General features: G+C 53.9%; 2 protein-coding genes across 2 annotated transcripts; one reads left to right on the top strand and one right to left on the bottom strand.

Moving 5' to 3' along the window:
• Window positions 1–640: 640 nt before the first annotated feature.
• On the bottom strand, window positions 641–5,891 carry Alg3 (ALG3, alpha-1,3- mannosyltransferase). Its single transcript, XM_005383337.2, has 9 exons — window positions 5,681–5,891; window positions 3,746–3,845; window positions 3,501–3,648; window positions 3,232–3,392; window positions 2,706–2,826; window positions 2,121–2,326; window positions 1,893–1,969; window positions 1,008–1,152; window positions 641–888 (listed from the first exon to the last, which is right to left on the bottom strand). The coding sequence occupies exons 1-9, from the start codon at window positions 5,874–5,876 to the stop codon at window positions 726–728; spliced, it is 1,317 nt and encodes a 438-aa protein (XP_005383394.1). The 5' UTR covers window positions 5,877–5,891; the 3' UTR covers window positions 641–725.
• Window positions 5,892–6,548: 657 nt separating this feature from the next.
• Window positions 6,549–15,010, top strand: LOC106146222 (endothelin-converting enzyme 2-like). The gene is made up of 3 exons (XM_005383344.2): window positions 6,549–6,795; window positions 12,552–12,835; window positions 13,302–15,010. Exons 1-3 carry the CDS (start codon window positions 6,600–6,602, stop codon window positions 13,587–13,589), a joined length of 768 nt encoding a protein of 255 aa, XP_005383401.1. The 5' UTR covers window positions 6,549–6,599; the 3' UTR covers window positions 13,590–15,010.
• The last annotated feature ends 6 nt before the right edge of the window (window positions 15,011–15,016 follow it).

Genomic DNA, 15,016 nt, shown 5'->3' with positions numbered 1-15,016 from the left:
CTTCGGCGAGTGGGAGCTGACGGCGGCCAAGGCGGACTGCTGGCTGCAGGCCCAGCGCCTGCCCGACGGCCTGGACCTGGCCGCGCTCAAGGCCGCCGCCCGCGGGCTCTTCCTGCTGCTGCGCCACTGGGACCAGAACCTGCAGCTGCGCCTGCTGTGCTACAGCCCCGCGAACGTGTGAGGGCCTGACACCCGGGCACTGCCGCCCAGGCCGGCCTCTCGGCCCTGGGCACGGGCGGGCTGGTGCCAGTCCGCCCTGCACCGCTTCTCACGCCTGCCTCCAGCCGCCGGCCCCACGGAAAGTGCCTGCCTGTGCTCTCTCCCTCTCCTCCCCGCGCTCTGAGCTCCGCCGCAGCGTAAGGGGAGAGAGCCACAGCCCCCGAATCATTCCTATGCAATAAAGTGCCTACACTACGCGACTAAGGCTTGATCATTTGGGGAGTGAACCCCAGTGTTCACTCTGAGCGACGTCCCCAAGCCCTTTCTATGTTGCCGCAGGGCCTGAATGAGGTGATCCGGGCTGGGCTTGAACTTGTGAGCCTTCCGCGTCAGCCTCCCAGAGTGCTGAGTGCTTTTTCTGCTGGGTCCATGTCCTGAAGCCTGGCCAGGCACCAGCTGCCCCCAATTCCAATAGGCTGCATGGAGGCGGATGTGGCCAGGTTTATTTGGAAGGGCACAGAGTCCATCCCCCCGGGCCCAAGTGGACGGAAGGCCGGGTGCAGATCTCAGTGGGCCTTCCTGCCGGGGCGGACGCTCTTGGGGAAAGGCTGAGGGCCCAGCCAGAGCTGCAGCAGGATGACAGCATGGCACGCATGCAGGGCGGCAGAGCTGAAGGACGTGGACGGGTACGTGTTCCAGGAGAGCTCGATGAGCCCTAGCACCAGCAACCTGGGCGTGAGACACGGGCTGCACTCTGCTGTCCAGCTGCAGGGCTGGAGCCCTTTGGCTCCTCACGCCCTAGACGTGTCCCCCAGCCGGCCCCACTCCCCAGGCTGGCCCGGCCGTACCTGAGCAGGTGTGTGAGCCAGCCTGCAGGGGTGGCCCACAGGAGGTAGGGCAGCGTGTGGAAGTACCAGACGTAGAACTGGTAGTGGAGGGAGCGGCTGAAGCAGATGCCGATGAAGTTGGAGGTGAAGAGGGTAGAAACGATCTGTAGGTGATGATCAAGGCCAAAGGGCAGGAACGAGGGCAGGAGTTGGGGGTAGGGACACCCCAAATAGAGGTGCAGAAGTCTGGGGGTCAGAAAGTCCCCTGGCTTTGCCCCTCCTATATGGCCTGCTCTGGACGCTAGGCCTGGCGAGTTCGAATCCCTCCCTTCCTAGCTGTGTGACACTGGTACCTTACTTCACCTTTTCAAGCCTTGATTTTTGTTGTCCATAAAATGAGAACAAGAGCACCTCCCTATCTCAGGGTCTCTTGTGAGCTTTAAATATTAGAATGAACGGAAATCTTAGGCTACACTGTGAGTGCTCAATTATTTATACTGCTCTGTACATAATACAGCTAGGTATTAACTCACTGAGACAATCTCACTGTGTAGCCCCGGCTGGCCTGGAACTTGCTATATAGCTCAAATTTGTATTCTCCTGTCTCAGCCTCCAGAGAGCTGGGGTTACAGGCATGTTTGACCGCAGCTTGGCATATAGAATTCAAAGTAGGGGCTGGGGATTTAGCTCAGCGGCAAAAGCGCCTGCCTGGCAAGCGCAAGGTCGTGAGTTCAGTTCCCGGTATTCAAAGTAAACCACGCTTCAGTAGAAAATGTCCAGCACAGTGCTGTGGAAGAGGAGCTCCAGGAATGGGCTCTGCTTCCTGCCCCAAGTGCAGTCCCTAAGGCCGACAGAGCTGGACACCTGGAGAGGTCAGGACGCACCTTTCCGTGATTTAAAGGATATGGTTGGGTGTGAGGGGCTGGGGTGGGACCTTCCTCTTGGAGGGATCCTTCAGCAGCGACAGGATACTTTCTCCCGTCCTGGGGAGAGGCAATTCAGACATTTATTAAGCCCCTAACATGGGCCAAACTCTAGACTCATTCCCATGCGTGTAACACCTCCAAGTAGCCCCTGTGGCCTGGGCTCTTTATTCCTCCCCTACCCTGCTCAGCATACCGCGCCCCTTCTAACCTGTGCCACCTGCGGAGAGCGAACAGCGAGAGCAGGCTGAGGTGGGCGGCCAGCAGGGCCAGGTGGAAGGCGCGGTGCAGGAAGAGCGCCTCTGGGAGGAAGCGCCAGTTCACGGTCCACCGGAAGAGGAACTGGCGGCCGAGGTCAAAGGAGCGAGCCAGGTAGCCAACGGGGTTCTCCAGGAGGAAGGGCAGACCCAGCACCACCTGAGGGTGGCTGTGACGTCAGCAGGGCTGCCAAGGCTCACTGCAGCCTCGTGCCAACCGCTGAGGGGAGCGGGATTGAGATGGGACTCTCAGAGGGTCCCCAGTTCCCACCAGGAATAGCAGGAAGCCATCTCATGCCAAAGCCCATCCCGAGAAGCCCAGGAGGAAGGCTTTGAGGTTTGGGTTTACCGGGTCATGCACAGGCAGAGCTAAAACCTGAGGCCGCGAGTTCTACGGCTCTATTTTGGGGTTATGGAAGCCAAAGCAGATGTGGTGGCTGTCAGCTCAGAATCAGCTCCAGGACCCTGTCTCTCGGCTTTGAGGAGGGAGGATGGAAGGAGGCCGGACGAGTGAGGCGGGGAAGGGCGAAGAAGAGTACCTGAAGGACAGCACAGATGCCTAGCTTGGGGAGGGCACCATGGAAGCCGAACTGCGTGAGGAGAAGGAATAGTAACCCGGGCGCGAAGAGCAGCACATTCATCTTCACGGAGACCGCCAGGCTGCGGGCAGCATGGGGAGGGAGGATGGAGGTGAGCTCCAGGCCTGCTCCCTGGCCCGAAGCTCTACCCACCATCACTGCGGCAGTCCTTTCCCATGCCAGCAAGCACCAGACGGGCCACACTCGGAGATGCTGGGGAGGGGAAGGCAGCCTGGGCGGCGGCCAGGCAGGCGGCAAACACCTAGCCCCCTGCTCCCAGACTGACTGCACACACACTGAACGAGGTCTGCAGTGCACCAGCCCCGCCCACTCTGACAATGGATGCTGCTCAGGGGGAGGATGGGAAGAGTGGGGCGGGCGTGAGATAGAAACTTGCTACAGATCCTGGACTTAGCTTGTGGGGGGCCACTCCCTTACTCTCTGCTGCAAAAAGGAAGACCGAGGGCCAGAAGGGAGGAGTGCTGACCTGAAAAAGCAGCAGCCCCAGCTCCAGCGCCGGGCCAGGAAGAGGTTGATACTGAGGAAGAGCAGAGCCATGGCCACAGGATCGTTGAAGAGCCGTAGCACATAGATGGAGTGGACACGGTAAGAGGCGCAGCACATGAAGAAAAAGACGAAGGGCGGTACCTGAGGGGCAGGCACAGTGGGGAGCGAGGTCAGCTCCCCAAACCGGAGCCAGCCCCATCACCCGTCCTCGCAGGCTGGGGGCCTCTGGTCCTGGTAGCGTGGACTCACCTTGCAGGTCTGATGGTAGATCAGGAAAACAAGCAGCAGTGTGGCCAGGTAGAGCACAGCGAAGATGTGCTGGGCCATGCGAATGTCAGTGCCCCGGCCAGTGGCATAGTACAGCCCCATGAAGATGTACACAAAGCCAGCTGGGTAGCTGGAAGAGGATAGGGAACGTGAGCCGAGGGTAGGCCAAGCAGCCCGGTACCCAGCCAGCCCTTCATACCCTCCCGGAACCTTCTCTCCCTACTCACACAAGTGGTCCAGTGTCACCCTGCAGCTGGGTATAGTCATATGTGCCATTAATGACGCCTTCTACCTGGGCCATGTAGGCCTTCCAGTCAATCTCTGTGTCTGGAAGAAGGTAAGATAATCTGATTACTTCTCAGTCCAGAACCTGCCTGCTATCACACCCACGTCCCCAGAACACGAAAGCACAGAGTTCCAGCCCACACCCAGGGCTTCTGTTACCACCCTTGTCTAACTGCCTCAGGAGACCCAGGTATCTTAAACCCAGGGTGTCTGTAACTGAACTCACCATCCTTCCTTCTGCTCCCAACCTGCTGCCCTTCCTGGGTTCTAGGAACACCACCACCAACCTCCTAGCTGACCAGGTCACAAATCTAAGTAACATCTTTGATATATCCTTCTTTCTCATCTCCGACCCTTAGTGAACAAGTCTTGCCTATTCATCCTAAATATCTCTACTAGCTCATCTTTCTCTGCTAAGTTCTATATATTCATACTGGGTCTAACATATCTGTAGCCTGAACTTTACAGTATTCTCCTAATTACGATCCTGACTTCTACCTTCACCCCACAATATATTTCCACCTACTTGTACCAGGGTTTCCTACAATATAAACCATTATCAAGTTTCTCTCCTTCAATGATTCCCTAAAGCTCTGAAGATAAAGATCAATCTCCATCACACCCATTTTTATAAGAGGAGCCTAAAAGTTAATTAGGTAGCTTAAAAGCTAATTGAGTAGCTTAAGATCAGTGAGTTAAGCATGGAGTTAGGGGTCCAAGTTCTTAAGACACCACGCCACCTCCTTAAGGCTCTTAAATCTCTTCAAAATCTGATCTCAATTTCTGCAGTTTTGTCTCTCACTGCTGTCAGTTTTCTACATTCCAGCTGTTTGGGTTTTTTTGAGACAGGGCCTCAGACTGGCCTCAAACTCGCAGCAATCCTTCAAGTAATGGGATTAACTTGCGCCACTATGCCCAGCTAGAATATCTTTTTTGATTGGAGATTTTTTGATACAGGACCCCGTTTGCTGGGCATTCTTCTCCTCCTTTTCTTTCTTTCTTTTTAAACATTTTAAAAATTTTTACTTTTTTGTCGTTTTGAGACAGGATCTTACAATGTAGTTCAGGCTGGCCTTGAACTCACAGAGATCCTCCTGAATCAGTCTCCCGAATGCTGGGATTCCAGGCATGCGCCACCACGCCTGGCTCCCCTTTTTTCTTTCCTCACCTGGTTAATTCATACGCACCTTCCAAGGGGACAGTATGAAACCTTCCCTGATTCCTCAGCTCCTATGTTCATCTTGTCGCTCTGCTATCGCAATGAGTATGATGCACTGGAAGTGCCTGCTAGTTTATCTTTGTTCAGGCCACACTCACCCCTTTTACCACTTCAGGTACCTAGCACATTAGGCATATAATAACCACTCACTAAATATGTGCTGAATGAATTATCTTTAGCAAGGAAGCCAGTGCCTTAAACCCACTGTTAGATTTGGTCTGGAAGGAGCCACCTTTAATGCCTAATGGTCTCAAGTGGGCACACAATGCCATTGTTGTAAAGGCACTTTCAATACCTCAGAATCAAATGGCTGAAAAAACTGAGATCCGGGAGGGGAAGTGACGTGTCCAAAGACACAGAGTCAGGCAGAGCAGCAGTACATTAACTCTAGCCCAGAAGTGACTTCCAGGCTGGTTTGCTTTCTTAGCCTGGCAGACTGAATGTTCAAGGCAGAAACTACGATCACCCGCTTCCTTATGGGGGGAGATTAAGATCGCATTTTCTGTGGAACGGGCTGGGGGCTCCAGAAAGGAACACACGTCTGAAAATGATGAATGAGGGTCTTTGAAGTCTAGTTTTGAGTTCCGAGTCCGGGTCCCAGTTCGGATCAGGGGTCTGATCTCCCTCCCGCCCCTTCTATCTCGTTCGGCGCACTCACATGCCACCCTGTGAATGACCCAGAAGATGATGCCCACCTCCGCCAGGCAGAGGCAGGAGGCCACCAGGAGCGTGTAGCGCGGCTCCCGCAGCAGTAAGCGCCGCTCTTGCCAGACGCGCTGTAGCCATTGTCTGCAGAAGCCCCCCAGCTGGGCCGCGGAACCCGCCCGGCCGCGTTTCCGCAGCCCAGCCGCCATCTTGACAGTGCACCGCTCAAATGGGCCCACCATCCCGGAAACTTAACCTTTCGACACTTAGGTTCCGCGCCCGGCGGGCAAGATCCTACCAAACAAAGCGCTGCTGGTGAGGGGCCAAAATAAGCTCACTCCACTGAAATTATTTCTTCTATGTCTCTCCTCCAACGGATTACACACTCCGTAAGAGCACGAACAAAGTTTTATTCCTCAGTATATGCCCAGCTGGGCACACAGGCGCTTACAGACGATGAACGTCTGCCCAGAAAGGCAACAGGCCTGCCTCCTGCCTTCCAGAACCATTTCCACTTCACCCGTGCTGGAAAAATTCGAGTTTGTGCTAGAGGGCAAAGCCCCTGTCTGCGCCCCTCCCACCTCCCTTCAGATCCTTGCTGGAGGTCAGAAACGGCTTGCTTAAAAGTAAATGTTCAGGTTAATTTTCAGGCTTAATGGGCGGAGCCGTTCAAAATGAAACACGAGAAGTCGCAGTGATGAACCCAAGTGAGTCTGACATCAGCTGTGGCTCTCCAACGTGACTAGGGAGCTAGGGACTTCAGGATCCCACCCGGCTTTCCAGCCGGAGGATTCTCCAAAGAGCGCCGAGCAGAAGACGGAAGTTCCACGTGTTTGTGTTGAGCAACTGCGGGAGGTGGGCGGAGCCCCGAGGGTCCCGCCCCCCGCTCTCGCCATTGGCTGCCGGGCCGGGCTCCGGAGGCTGCAGAGAGCATGGCCTCTCCCGGGGCCCCCGCGCCCTCGCCGGAGTTGCCCAAGCGGAACTTCGAGTACCGGGAGGTCCAGTACTGGGACCAGCGCTACCGAGGCGCGGCAGACTCTGCCCATTACGAGTGGTTCGGGAACTTCTCCTCCTTCCGTGCCCTCCTGGAGCCGGAGCTGCGGCCAAAGGACCGTATCCTGGTGCTAGGTGGGTAGCCCCGGCGCTGCCCAGCCCGGCCCGCGCTTTCCTGCCGCCTGTCTGTCCTCGTCGGGGACACCCGCGCCAGGCTCAGCGCCTTCAGAATCCAGCCGTGTTAGCCAGGGAAAGCAGGAGGAAGATAGTCCCTGGGAACCGAGCGTGGGGGTGACCGAGGACCTTGCCCCAGACTCGGGAGGTGGCCTCGGACGCCGCAGAACTCAGCGCCGAGTCAGAGTCTCAGTGCTGATTGGCCCCATCGCCTAGGATAAGCCAGTAATCGTGGTGAGCGTACAGTTGTAGGGACGGGACAGCAGCCCACTCGAGCTCTTCTCCCACCGTTTCTGTGTTCACGCCAGCGGGTGCCCGGAGCCCCGGTCACCTAGAGGGAGTAGCACTCTCCGCGCCCTGGACTGAAACTTAGTCCTACACCGCGTGCGAAGTGAGGGAACAGCGCCCCCTGAGGTCGGAGGGGAGTTGCAGCCGAAATTGGGGTGATTTCCCGAAGGACCAAAGCCCTGGGGCGCGAGACGCGCTCTGAGAGGTCCTGTTGCTCACCTCGGGCTCGCTCCCACTGTCGGCCTTGGAGGCGCTTAGTGAAGTTTGAGTGACCAACGGGTTTCTTTCCAGTTACAGTTTTTATTTTGCTCTATGTAAAACCCATTTTTTTGTTGTTGTTTGTTTTTGAGATAGGGTCTGGCTGTGTAGTTCTGGCTGGCCTTGAACTCACTGTGTGGCCCAGGCTGGCCTCAAACTCAAGGCGTGCCTCCTGCCTCAGCCTCTTGAGTGCCGGGATTACAGGCATGTGCCACCACCTCCAACTCTAAAACCTTACGTATTTGATACACACAAAAGGAGCATTATATATATATATTTATATATGTACTCAGTTTGTGAAATAGAACATTACTAGAATTAGAAAGGCATCACCTAGTAGTTAAGAACTTGGACTCTAGAAGCAGCTAATTATGTTGGATTCTTGGCTCAGCTGATGCTGGCTCTGTAATCTTGCACATAATACTTAAATTTCTGTGCTCCATTTTCCTTGCCTTAAAAAAAAAAAAAAAAAAAAAAATGAATACTTGCCAGGTGGCATATGCCTGTAATCCCAGCTCCTCAGGAGGGTGAGGTAGGAATATCATGAGTTCCAGACCAGCCTGAGCAACTTAGGGAGACCCTACTTCGAAATAAAATAAAGAAAGCTGGGGGTTGGGGATTTAGCTCAGCGGCACAGTGCCTGCCTGGCAAGCGGAAGGTCGTGAGTTCGATTCCCGGTACCGGGGAAAAAAAACCAAAACAAAAAAAAAAAAAAAAGGCTGGTGATGTAGGTAAGTGGTACTTGCCTAGCATGTGCAAGGCCCAGGATTCACTCTGCAGTACCACAAAACAAACAAACAAAAAACTTAAGTGTCAGATTTTTAATAAGGCTGGATGAGTACAAATCTTCAGAACGACTGTTTTAAAATAAGTCTCATGGGCTGGGGATGTAGCTCAGCGGCACTGCCTAAAATAAGTCTCGTGTATATTTAACGTTTTCTGTGTGGTTCCTCTAAACCCCTCCCCCCACAGGTAAATGGTTTCTTGAATTTTGTGATTATAAACTGTTGGATTTCTTCACAGACTTACCATGCAGCTGTTTTTCAAGCTTTACTGTCCATCAGAGTCGCCTGTAGGCTGGACCCCACCCTGAGATTCTAATTCTAGGGACGGTCTAAGATTTGCTCCGGGAATCTATTTTCAGGCAGTGCCAAGCTGAGGCTCATGCTGGTGGTTGGCAGAGTAACACTGCCTTGACACCTGCTTCCCCAGGAGCTGTCCTTTTCTAGATTGAAAGGGTGACGAGTCTAAACCTCAAGAGGGAAAAAAAGGTTTCCGGGAAGGATCTCCCACATCTCAGAATAGGAACCACACCTGGGGAGGCACCAGGGATGTACTGGCCCCTTTCTAACTTACTCTTTACGACAGTCCCTAAGGGTGAATGATAAATATCAGGAGGCTTACTTTAGGTTAGGGGTGTGTAAACACTTTTTCTTTTCTTTTTTTCTGGTACTAGGGATTGAAGAACCCAGGGGGGCTTTACCACAGAGCTACACACTGAGCCCTTTTAAAATTCTGAGACAGGGTCTCACCAAGTTGCCCAGGCTGGCCTCAAACTTGTGGTCCTCCTGCATGAGCCTCCTGAGTATCCCCCATGCCAAGCTGTAAACTTCTCTGAACAGGGTCAGATGACACATATTTTAGGCTTTTCAGTCTCTCACAGTTACTCACTTTTGCTTTCGTATTGAAAAAAAGATACAGTATGTAAATGGTAAGAATAACTATGTCCCGGTAAATCTTTACAAAAAGAAGTGGCAAGCCAGATGTGGTGGCACATGCCTGCAATCCCAACCATTTAAGTGGCTGAGGCAAGAGGATGGGAAATTCAAGATCAGGTTGGACAGCTAGGCAGCTGACCTGTAATTCCAGGTGCAGACCTGTAATTCCAGCACTTTGGGAGGACTCTCTCAAAATTTAAAAATAGAAGGACTGGGGAGGTAGCTCAGTGCAAAGAGCTGAGTATGCAGCTCAGTGGTAGAGCACTTGCTCAGCATGTAGCAGGCCATGGCCTCAGTCCCCACAACAATAGCAACAAAGGTGTGGAGCTGGATTTGGCAATCTGCTGTGGGTTGTTGTCCAAGTTGGATTCTCCAGAAGCAAATCCTGAGGTGAGAATTCATCTCCAAGCCGTTTGTGAGATAAAAACTCCTTGGAGAGATTGGTGAGAAGTGGGGGGATCAGGAATAGGGAAGAAGCCAGGGAAAGTTTCCCTGCGGATAATTTCAACCTGAAGTGTCACAGATATAAACTGCTAGGCGAAAACACGCCAAAACATAAGGACATACAAAAATTGTGAAAAGGACTCTGAGGGGATCTGGTCAGAGCACGGACAGTGTCTGTTACCGTCATGCAGCAATGGTGAAGTAAGGGTGCCCTGCACCTCCAGAGCTTATAGTTCTTTTTTTTTTCTTTTATTAAAGCAGTCTGGCTATGTAGTTCAGGCTGGCCTTGAACTCACTGTGCAGCCCAAGTTGGCCTGTAGCTCACACCAGTCCTCCTGCCTCAACCTCCGAAGTGCTAGGCTTGCTGGCCTGTATCACCACACTGGCTCCAGAGCTTCTGGTTCCACTGTACACCGTGCAGATAGGTGGAGAATCACCAGGAACTCCGTTGGAATGGTCCAGTGGTGACACTCTGAATTGCAACCTGAGGGTCTTGTTGATATGGCCTAAGATAGAATGTCACCATCGAAGGTGGCAGGACCTCTAAGAGAATGGGAGGCAGTTGAGTTTAGTGGTTTAAAAGCTGAGGCTCTGGAGTGAAGCAAGCCTGGGTTTAAATTGTGGCTCTCCCTCTGACCATGTAACCTTAGGAACATTGCTTATTCACTTTCCTCGGTTTCCTCATCTAGAAAAAGGGAATGGTAATAATAGTTTCTTCTATACGGAGCTGTGGAAGTAAACTGAGGTATTATAAAGTACTTAGGACAGTATCTGGTGTTCAAGGCTGTTAGCTATCATCGTCATCATCATCATCACCCTGCTAAGGGTGGAACCTAGAGCTGTGTGCATGCAAGGCAAGCGTTCCATCATGCACTGCATCCCCTTATTACTGAAATCTAGAGTTAGGGAACAGTTGATCCAGGACCAGCCACAAAACAGTGTATCCCGAGGACTGGTGTGTCTAGTCCCTGTGACTAAAACAGCCTCGTGGCAGGTGAAGGCGCATGAATGGCTGTCTCAGCTCTGCTATAATGATATTTCTCTCTTTTTTTTTTTTTCCCAGTACCGGGAATCGAACTGACAACCTTGCGCTCGCCAGGCAGGCGCTGTGCCACTGAGCTAAATCCCCAGCCCCCAATGATATTTCTCTGACTCTCTACCCTTGCTTATTCCATGCTCTGTAGGAATCTTCTGATCATAATTGGCTTCCAAGTTCCTCTTCAAGAGAGAAGAGACTAACCAGAGGAGGGCTCACTTGTCTGTTTCCATGATGGTTATTTTTCATCTTATAAATCAGTGATTGGCTGTTAGGCTTACACTCAGTCTTATCATTATGGCTCTGGGCCCCATGTAATATGTTCTTGGATTTGGATCAGTTTTCCAGGGCACTGCTTCCCAATTTTAATTGTGGGCACCAGATCATTGAAGTAGAAATGAGAAATTGCTGCTTTGTAAGGGTCACTGGCTGGCCCTGTGGTAAGGATTTCCTTCTCCCTTTGCCTGTGGTCAAGGTCTCTTGGCAGATGCCATCCTGTACCATGGGGAGGAAAGGAAGGAAATTCGGGTTTGTCTACAGTTGAACCGAGCTCTGCAGATATAAAAGGTCAGGTTCTAGGTGATGAAGGAACTATGGGTCAGAGAGCCCAGCAGGATCTCAGCCTAGAGCTGAGTTAGGGTCTGCTGTTCAGCCACTCTCACCTCTCATTCCTCGCGCTGCATCTGCCAGCGTGTGTTGGGCATGTGTTGGGCGGCAGTGTGGGGACGCACGTGTTAGGTTTTCCCAGGTGAGACGAAACTCTCCTTGAGCCACCAGGCCTGGGAGGACCCTGGGAGGGACTGCTGAGGACTGGCCAGCCGCCTCTGACACCCTGTCTGGGTTCCAGGCCTGCTAGATTAGGGCTATCTCGACAACTGAGCCTGTGATCCTCTTAGGGAAGTAAATGAGGATTAAAAGCAACATAATTCCCAGAGCTGGGATCCCCATGCAGGGCTGCTAGGAGCTGTCGTCCAGCCCTGTCCTCAGCCTGAGCTGGCCACAGGAGGGCCCGGAAGAGGACACTGGATCCTCTAAAGCAGTCGTGCCCACCGGGCTGTAGTTTACCTCCACTCGCCTTTGCCCCTCTCTCACCTTCCCCTGCCCTCCTGGAGACTGCATCCTGGGTACTTTCCACTGGAGTGTTGATTTTCCCTCCAAAAATGCTGCTTGGTTACACTCCCTACAACTCTTACCTGATCCACCTGGTTGGGTCAAGGGCCCTCTGTGCGCTCCCAGTCTGTCCCTGCTGAAATACTTCCTGCGTTACACAGCCGTTGCTGATTCCACATTTGCTCTTTTTACCCGAGCACAAGCTTCTCGCTGGCAGGCTCTCACTCCTCAGCATGTCCTCACTACACACGAGGGTCAGCTCCACGGTCTCCCCAACTAGTCTTCCCTTTATTTATTAATTCTGCCTTGGAAATCAAAGTAATCCCTACTGCGAAGCTGTCCGCAGGTTGGTATCGTCCTAGGTCTCTAAGTGGTTCAGGATTAGGCTAATAACTAGTGTGGTCCTGATGATACCATTATTATCTCCATTCTGAGTGTGAGGACACAGAAGTCCAGTGACTTGAATGATTTTCCATGGCTGTGACCAGGGATAGCAGCGTCCAGATCTTTGAACTCCTGAGTGCTGAGCGCCTTTAGCTTCTCCTCAGCTGTCTTAGTTCTGACGTGTAGTGTGTCACAGCCTGCACGTAAGCCAGCTATTGGCTGTTATCCCCTTTTTTTCTGAGTAGGAAGTCCAGGTTCTTGATATTGAAACAACTTGCCCCAGTCAGTATACACAGCTAGGAAGGATGAAGCTAGGGTTTGTGCCCAGGGCTGTGTGCTTTCTGCAACTTGCTGCCTCCCCCTCAGTACTGGGAGGTTTGGACTGAGAAAAAATGGGGCCAAGCATGGATGAGTAATCAGGAGGAGGTGAGAACCAAAACAACCCTTACTCTTTTGCCACCCTTCCTGTCCTATGCCAGGTTGCGGGAACAGTGCCTTGAGCTACGAGCTGTTCCTCAGAGGCTTTCCGGACGTGACCAGTGTGGATTACTCATCAGTAGTAGTGGCCGCCATGCGGGCTCGCTATGCCCACCTACCCAGGCTGCGCTGGGAGACCATGGATGCACGGGCATTGGGCTTCCCTGATGGCTCTTTTGATGTGGTGCTTGAGAAGGGCACCCTGGATGCCCTGCTGGCTGGGGAGCAGGACCCCTGGACCGTATCCTCGGAAGGTGTCCACACCGTGGACCAGGTGCTGTGTGAGGTGAGAAGGCACAAGAGAGAACAGACCAAGAGGTGGGGATGAGGGGCTGAAGTTTCAGGAGCCTGGAAGAACCCAGAAGCCAGAGGTCTGGTCTCCAGGAGCCTTAGGAGTGTGGTTAAACTGGGTCAAGATTAGACGCGGCTGGGATGGCTACGTTCACAAAGGCGCTGTTTGGCTAGAGGGTTGCCATAGGGATGAGGTAGCAGCCCATTCCAGAAAGGTGACAGAGTTGTTAGGAAAGAACAGCCTCGCGCATTCCCACGCTCCTCTCTGACTACAATACAGCACTCCCCGCTGGATGGCCCGGATGGCCTGGGCAGAGGAGCGGCTTACTCTGCCACAGCAAGCCTGAGCAACCACTTGTAGGATGGTCCTGAGGTTTCAGGGGGAAAGCCTCTGGGACAGTACTGACCTTTGAGAACCTGGAGATGACTCATCACCGATGACTTGTCTGTCTGCCTTGCAGGTGAGCCGGGTGCTGGTCCCTGGGGGCCGGTTCGTCTCAATGACCTCAGCAGCCCCCCACTTTCGGACCAGACACTATGCCCAAGCCCGGTACGGCTGGTCCCTGAGACATGCAACCTACGGCACTGGCTTCCACTTCTACCTCTACCTCATGCACAAAGGCGGGGAGCTGAGTGAGACTCAGCTGGCCCTGGGGGCCCAGCTTCTCTCACCCACCAGGCCTCCTCCGTCCCCCTGCTTCCTCCAGGACTCAGATCATGAGGACTTCCTCAGTGCCATTCAGCTGTGAGGGCAGAAGCGTGGTCCTCCAGCCCTCCCTGCCTTTCTGCCTTGTGCTCCTTAGGGAGTTGCAGTTTCTGACTTGGGGCTGAGGGTTGGTTCCCAGGTGCTCACATGCCAAGGCCTTGTGCACAAGATCGAGCTGGTGGGACAATCCCACATGAACCCACACAGCCTGGTTCCAGACCCCACTCTCACCCCGTATGGGGTGAGAAAGCTTTCTGCCTTCCTTCTTGGATTCTTCAGATCTCTGCTGGGTGCCCTATCTCCTTTTCCACCATTCCAAACCAACAGCAGTCCGTCCCCCACGTCAAGCTTAACAAAACCCCCTGATACCAGCCCATTTGGAGAGCCCCATCCAACCTGAATTTATTCACAGGAGGCTGCAGAATTTGAATCAAGATTGCTTTCTGCTTCTGACTCCCAGCTGCAGCCCCAACACTGGTTAGGCTGTATGTGTACCCAAGGAGACCACATTGTGATGATGTCCCCAGACTAGGTTGGCCTGTCAGTCTTCAGATGTCATCAATCCCTCCCTCACCAGCAACTTCCCACCTGAGTTCCCTCCCATTTGGGCCTGGCTCCTGAGCCTTCCAAAGCAGCAGCGGCCACGCAACCCCAAGCATACGCACGTGCGTGCACACACACACAGGGAGGTCTGTGTTTATTCACACACTTGTACAGTGAGGATGAAGGAACATTTACAAAGAACACCCTGGGTCGAGAACATCTCCAGGTCCACAGGTGTCATCCAAAGGTGCACAGCAGCCCCCACTTGGGTTCCCAGGGGTAGGAGGAAGGGGTCCAAGGTAAAATCAGATCTGGGCCCTTAGTAGGTGATTCTTTGAGGTCGGGGGGAGGTCTGCCAGAGAGCCTCCTGGGGCTCAGGCCTGGACAGAGTGGCCGTGTAGTTGGTTACCATGTTGGGGGTTTGTCCCACACCAGCCTCAACACCTGTCCTATCTGCCAGGCGCAGAAGAGCACGGTGGAGGCTGGGAGAGGAGGGCATGGACCGGGAGCGGAGCCAGTAAACAAAGAATCGGATATAAAAATACAAATGTGCCGAGGAAGTCCCTTAGAAAGAAGCCAGGATCACGCCAGACGGGGTGAGGGTGGGGACGGCCCAGAGGGTTGGGCTAGTGGGGAAGAAGCTCATGCAGATGTGCAGCCAACGTCCCTGGCCGCGCGGTCCGACCCCGCAGCCGGGTCTGCAGACCGGACTGGCCGGAGGGGGCAGGGCAGGGGAGCCGTGCGGGAGGGGCCGGGCCTGGGGCTGCGGGTCTCCGTGTCCGTCCGGTGCGCGGGGTGGGGCTGGGGCCCGCTGTTTTAAAGTGCATGGGCGCATTCGCGCCGCTGCCACCGGCCCCGCCGCCGTGGTGCTGAAGCGGACAGCTCCGGAGTGCCAGGCAGCGGCGGCGGCGACGACACCGGCCCGGC

The sequence above is a fragment of the Chinchilla lanigera genome, unplaced genomic scaffold (assembly GCF_000276665.1).
Source record: "Chinchilla lanigera isolate Chin_1 unplaced genomic scaffold, ChiLan1.0 scaffold00019, whole genome shotgun sequence".
NCBI classification, from domain to species: Eukaryota; Metazoa; Chordata; class Mammalia; order Rodentia; family Chinchillidae; genus Chinchilla; species Chinchilla lanigera.
Note: the sequence above shows the minus strand (reverse complement) of the source record. Positions and strands in the feature narration are given on the sequence as shown.

Coding starts and splice junctions, on each gene's coding strand:
- Alg3 (XM_005383337.2), bottom strand. CDS start 5,876: ATGGCGGCTGGGCTGCGGAAACGCGGCCGGGCGGGTTCCGCGGCCCAG. Junction 3,846..5,680: donor GGTCATTCACAGGGTGGCAT/GTGAGTGCGCCG, acceptor ACCTTCTTCCAG/ACACAGAGATTGACTGGAAG. Junction 2,827..3,231: donor TGGGGCTGCTGCTTTTTCAG/GTCAGCACTCCT, acceptor TGCTGCCCGCAG/CCTGGCGGTCTCCGTGAAGA.
- LOC106146222 (XM_005383344.2), top strand. CDS start 6,600: ATGGCCTCTCCCGGGGCCCCCGCGCCCTCGCCGGAGTTGCCCAAGCGG. Junction 6,796..12,551: donor GGACCGTATCCTGGTGCTAG/GTGGGTAGCCCC, acceptor GTCCTATGCCAG/GTTGCGGGAACAGTGCCTTG. Junction 12,836..13,301: donor TGGACCAGGTGCTGTGTGAG/GTGAGAAGGCAC, acceptor TCTGCCTTGCAG/GTGAGCCGGGTGCTGGTCCC.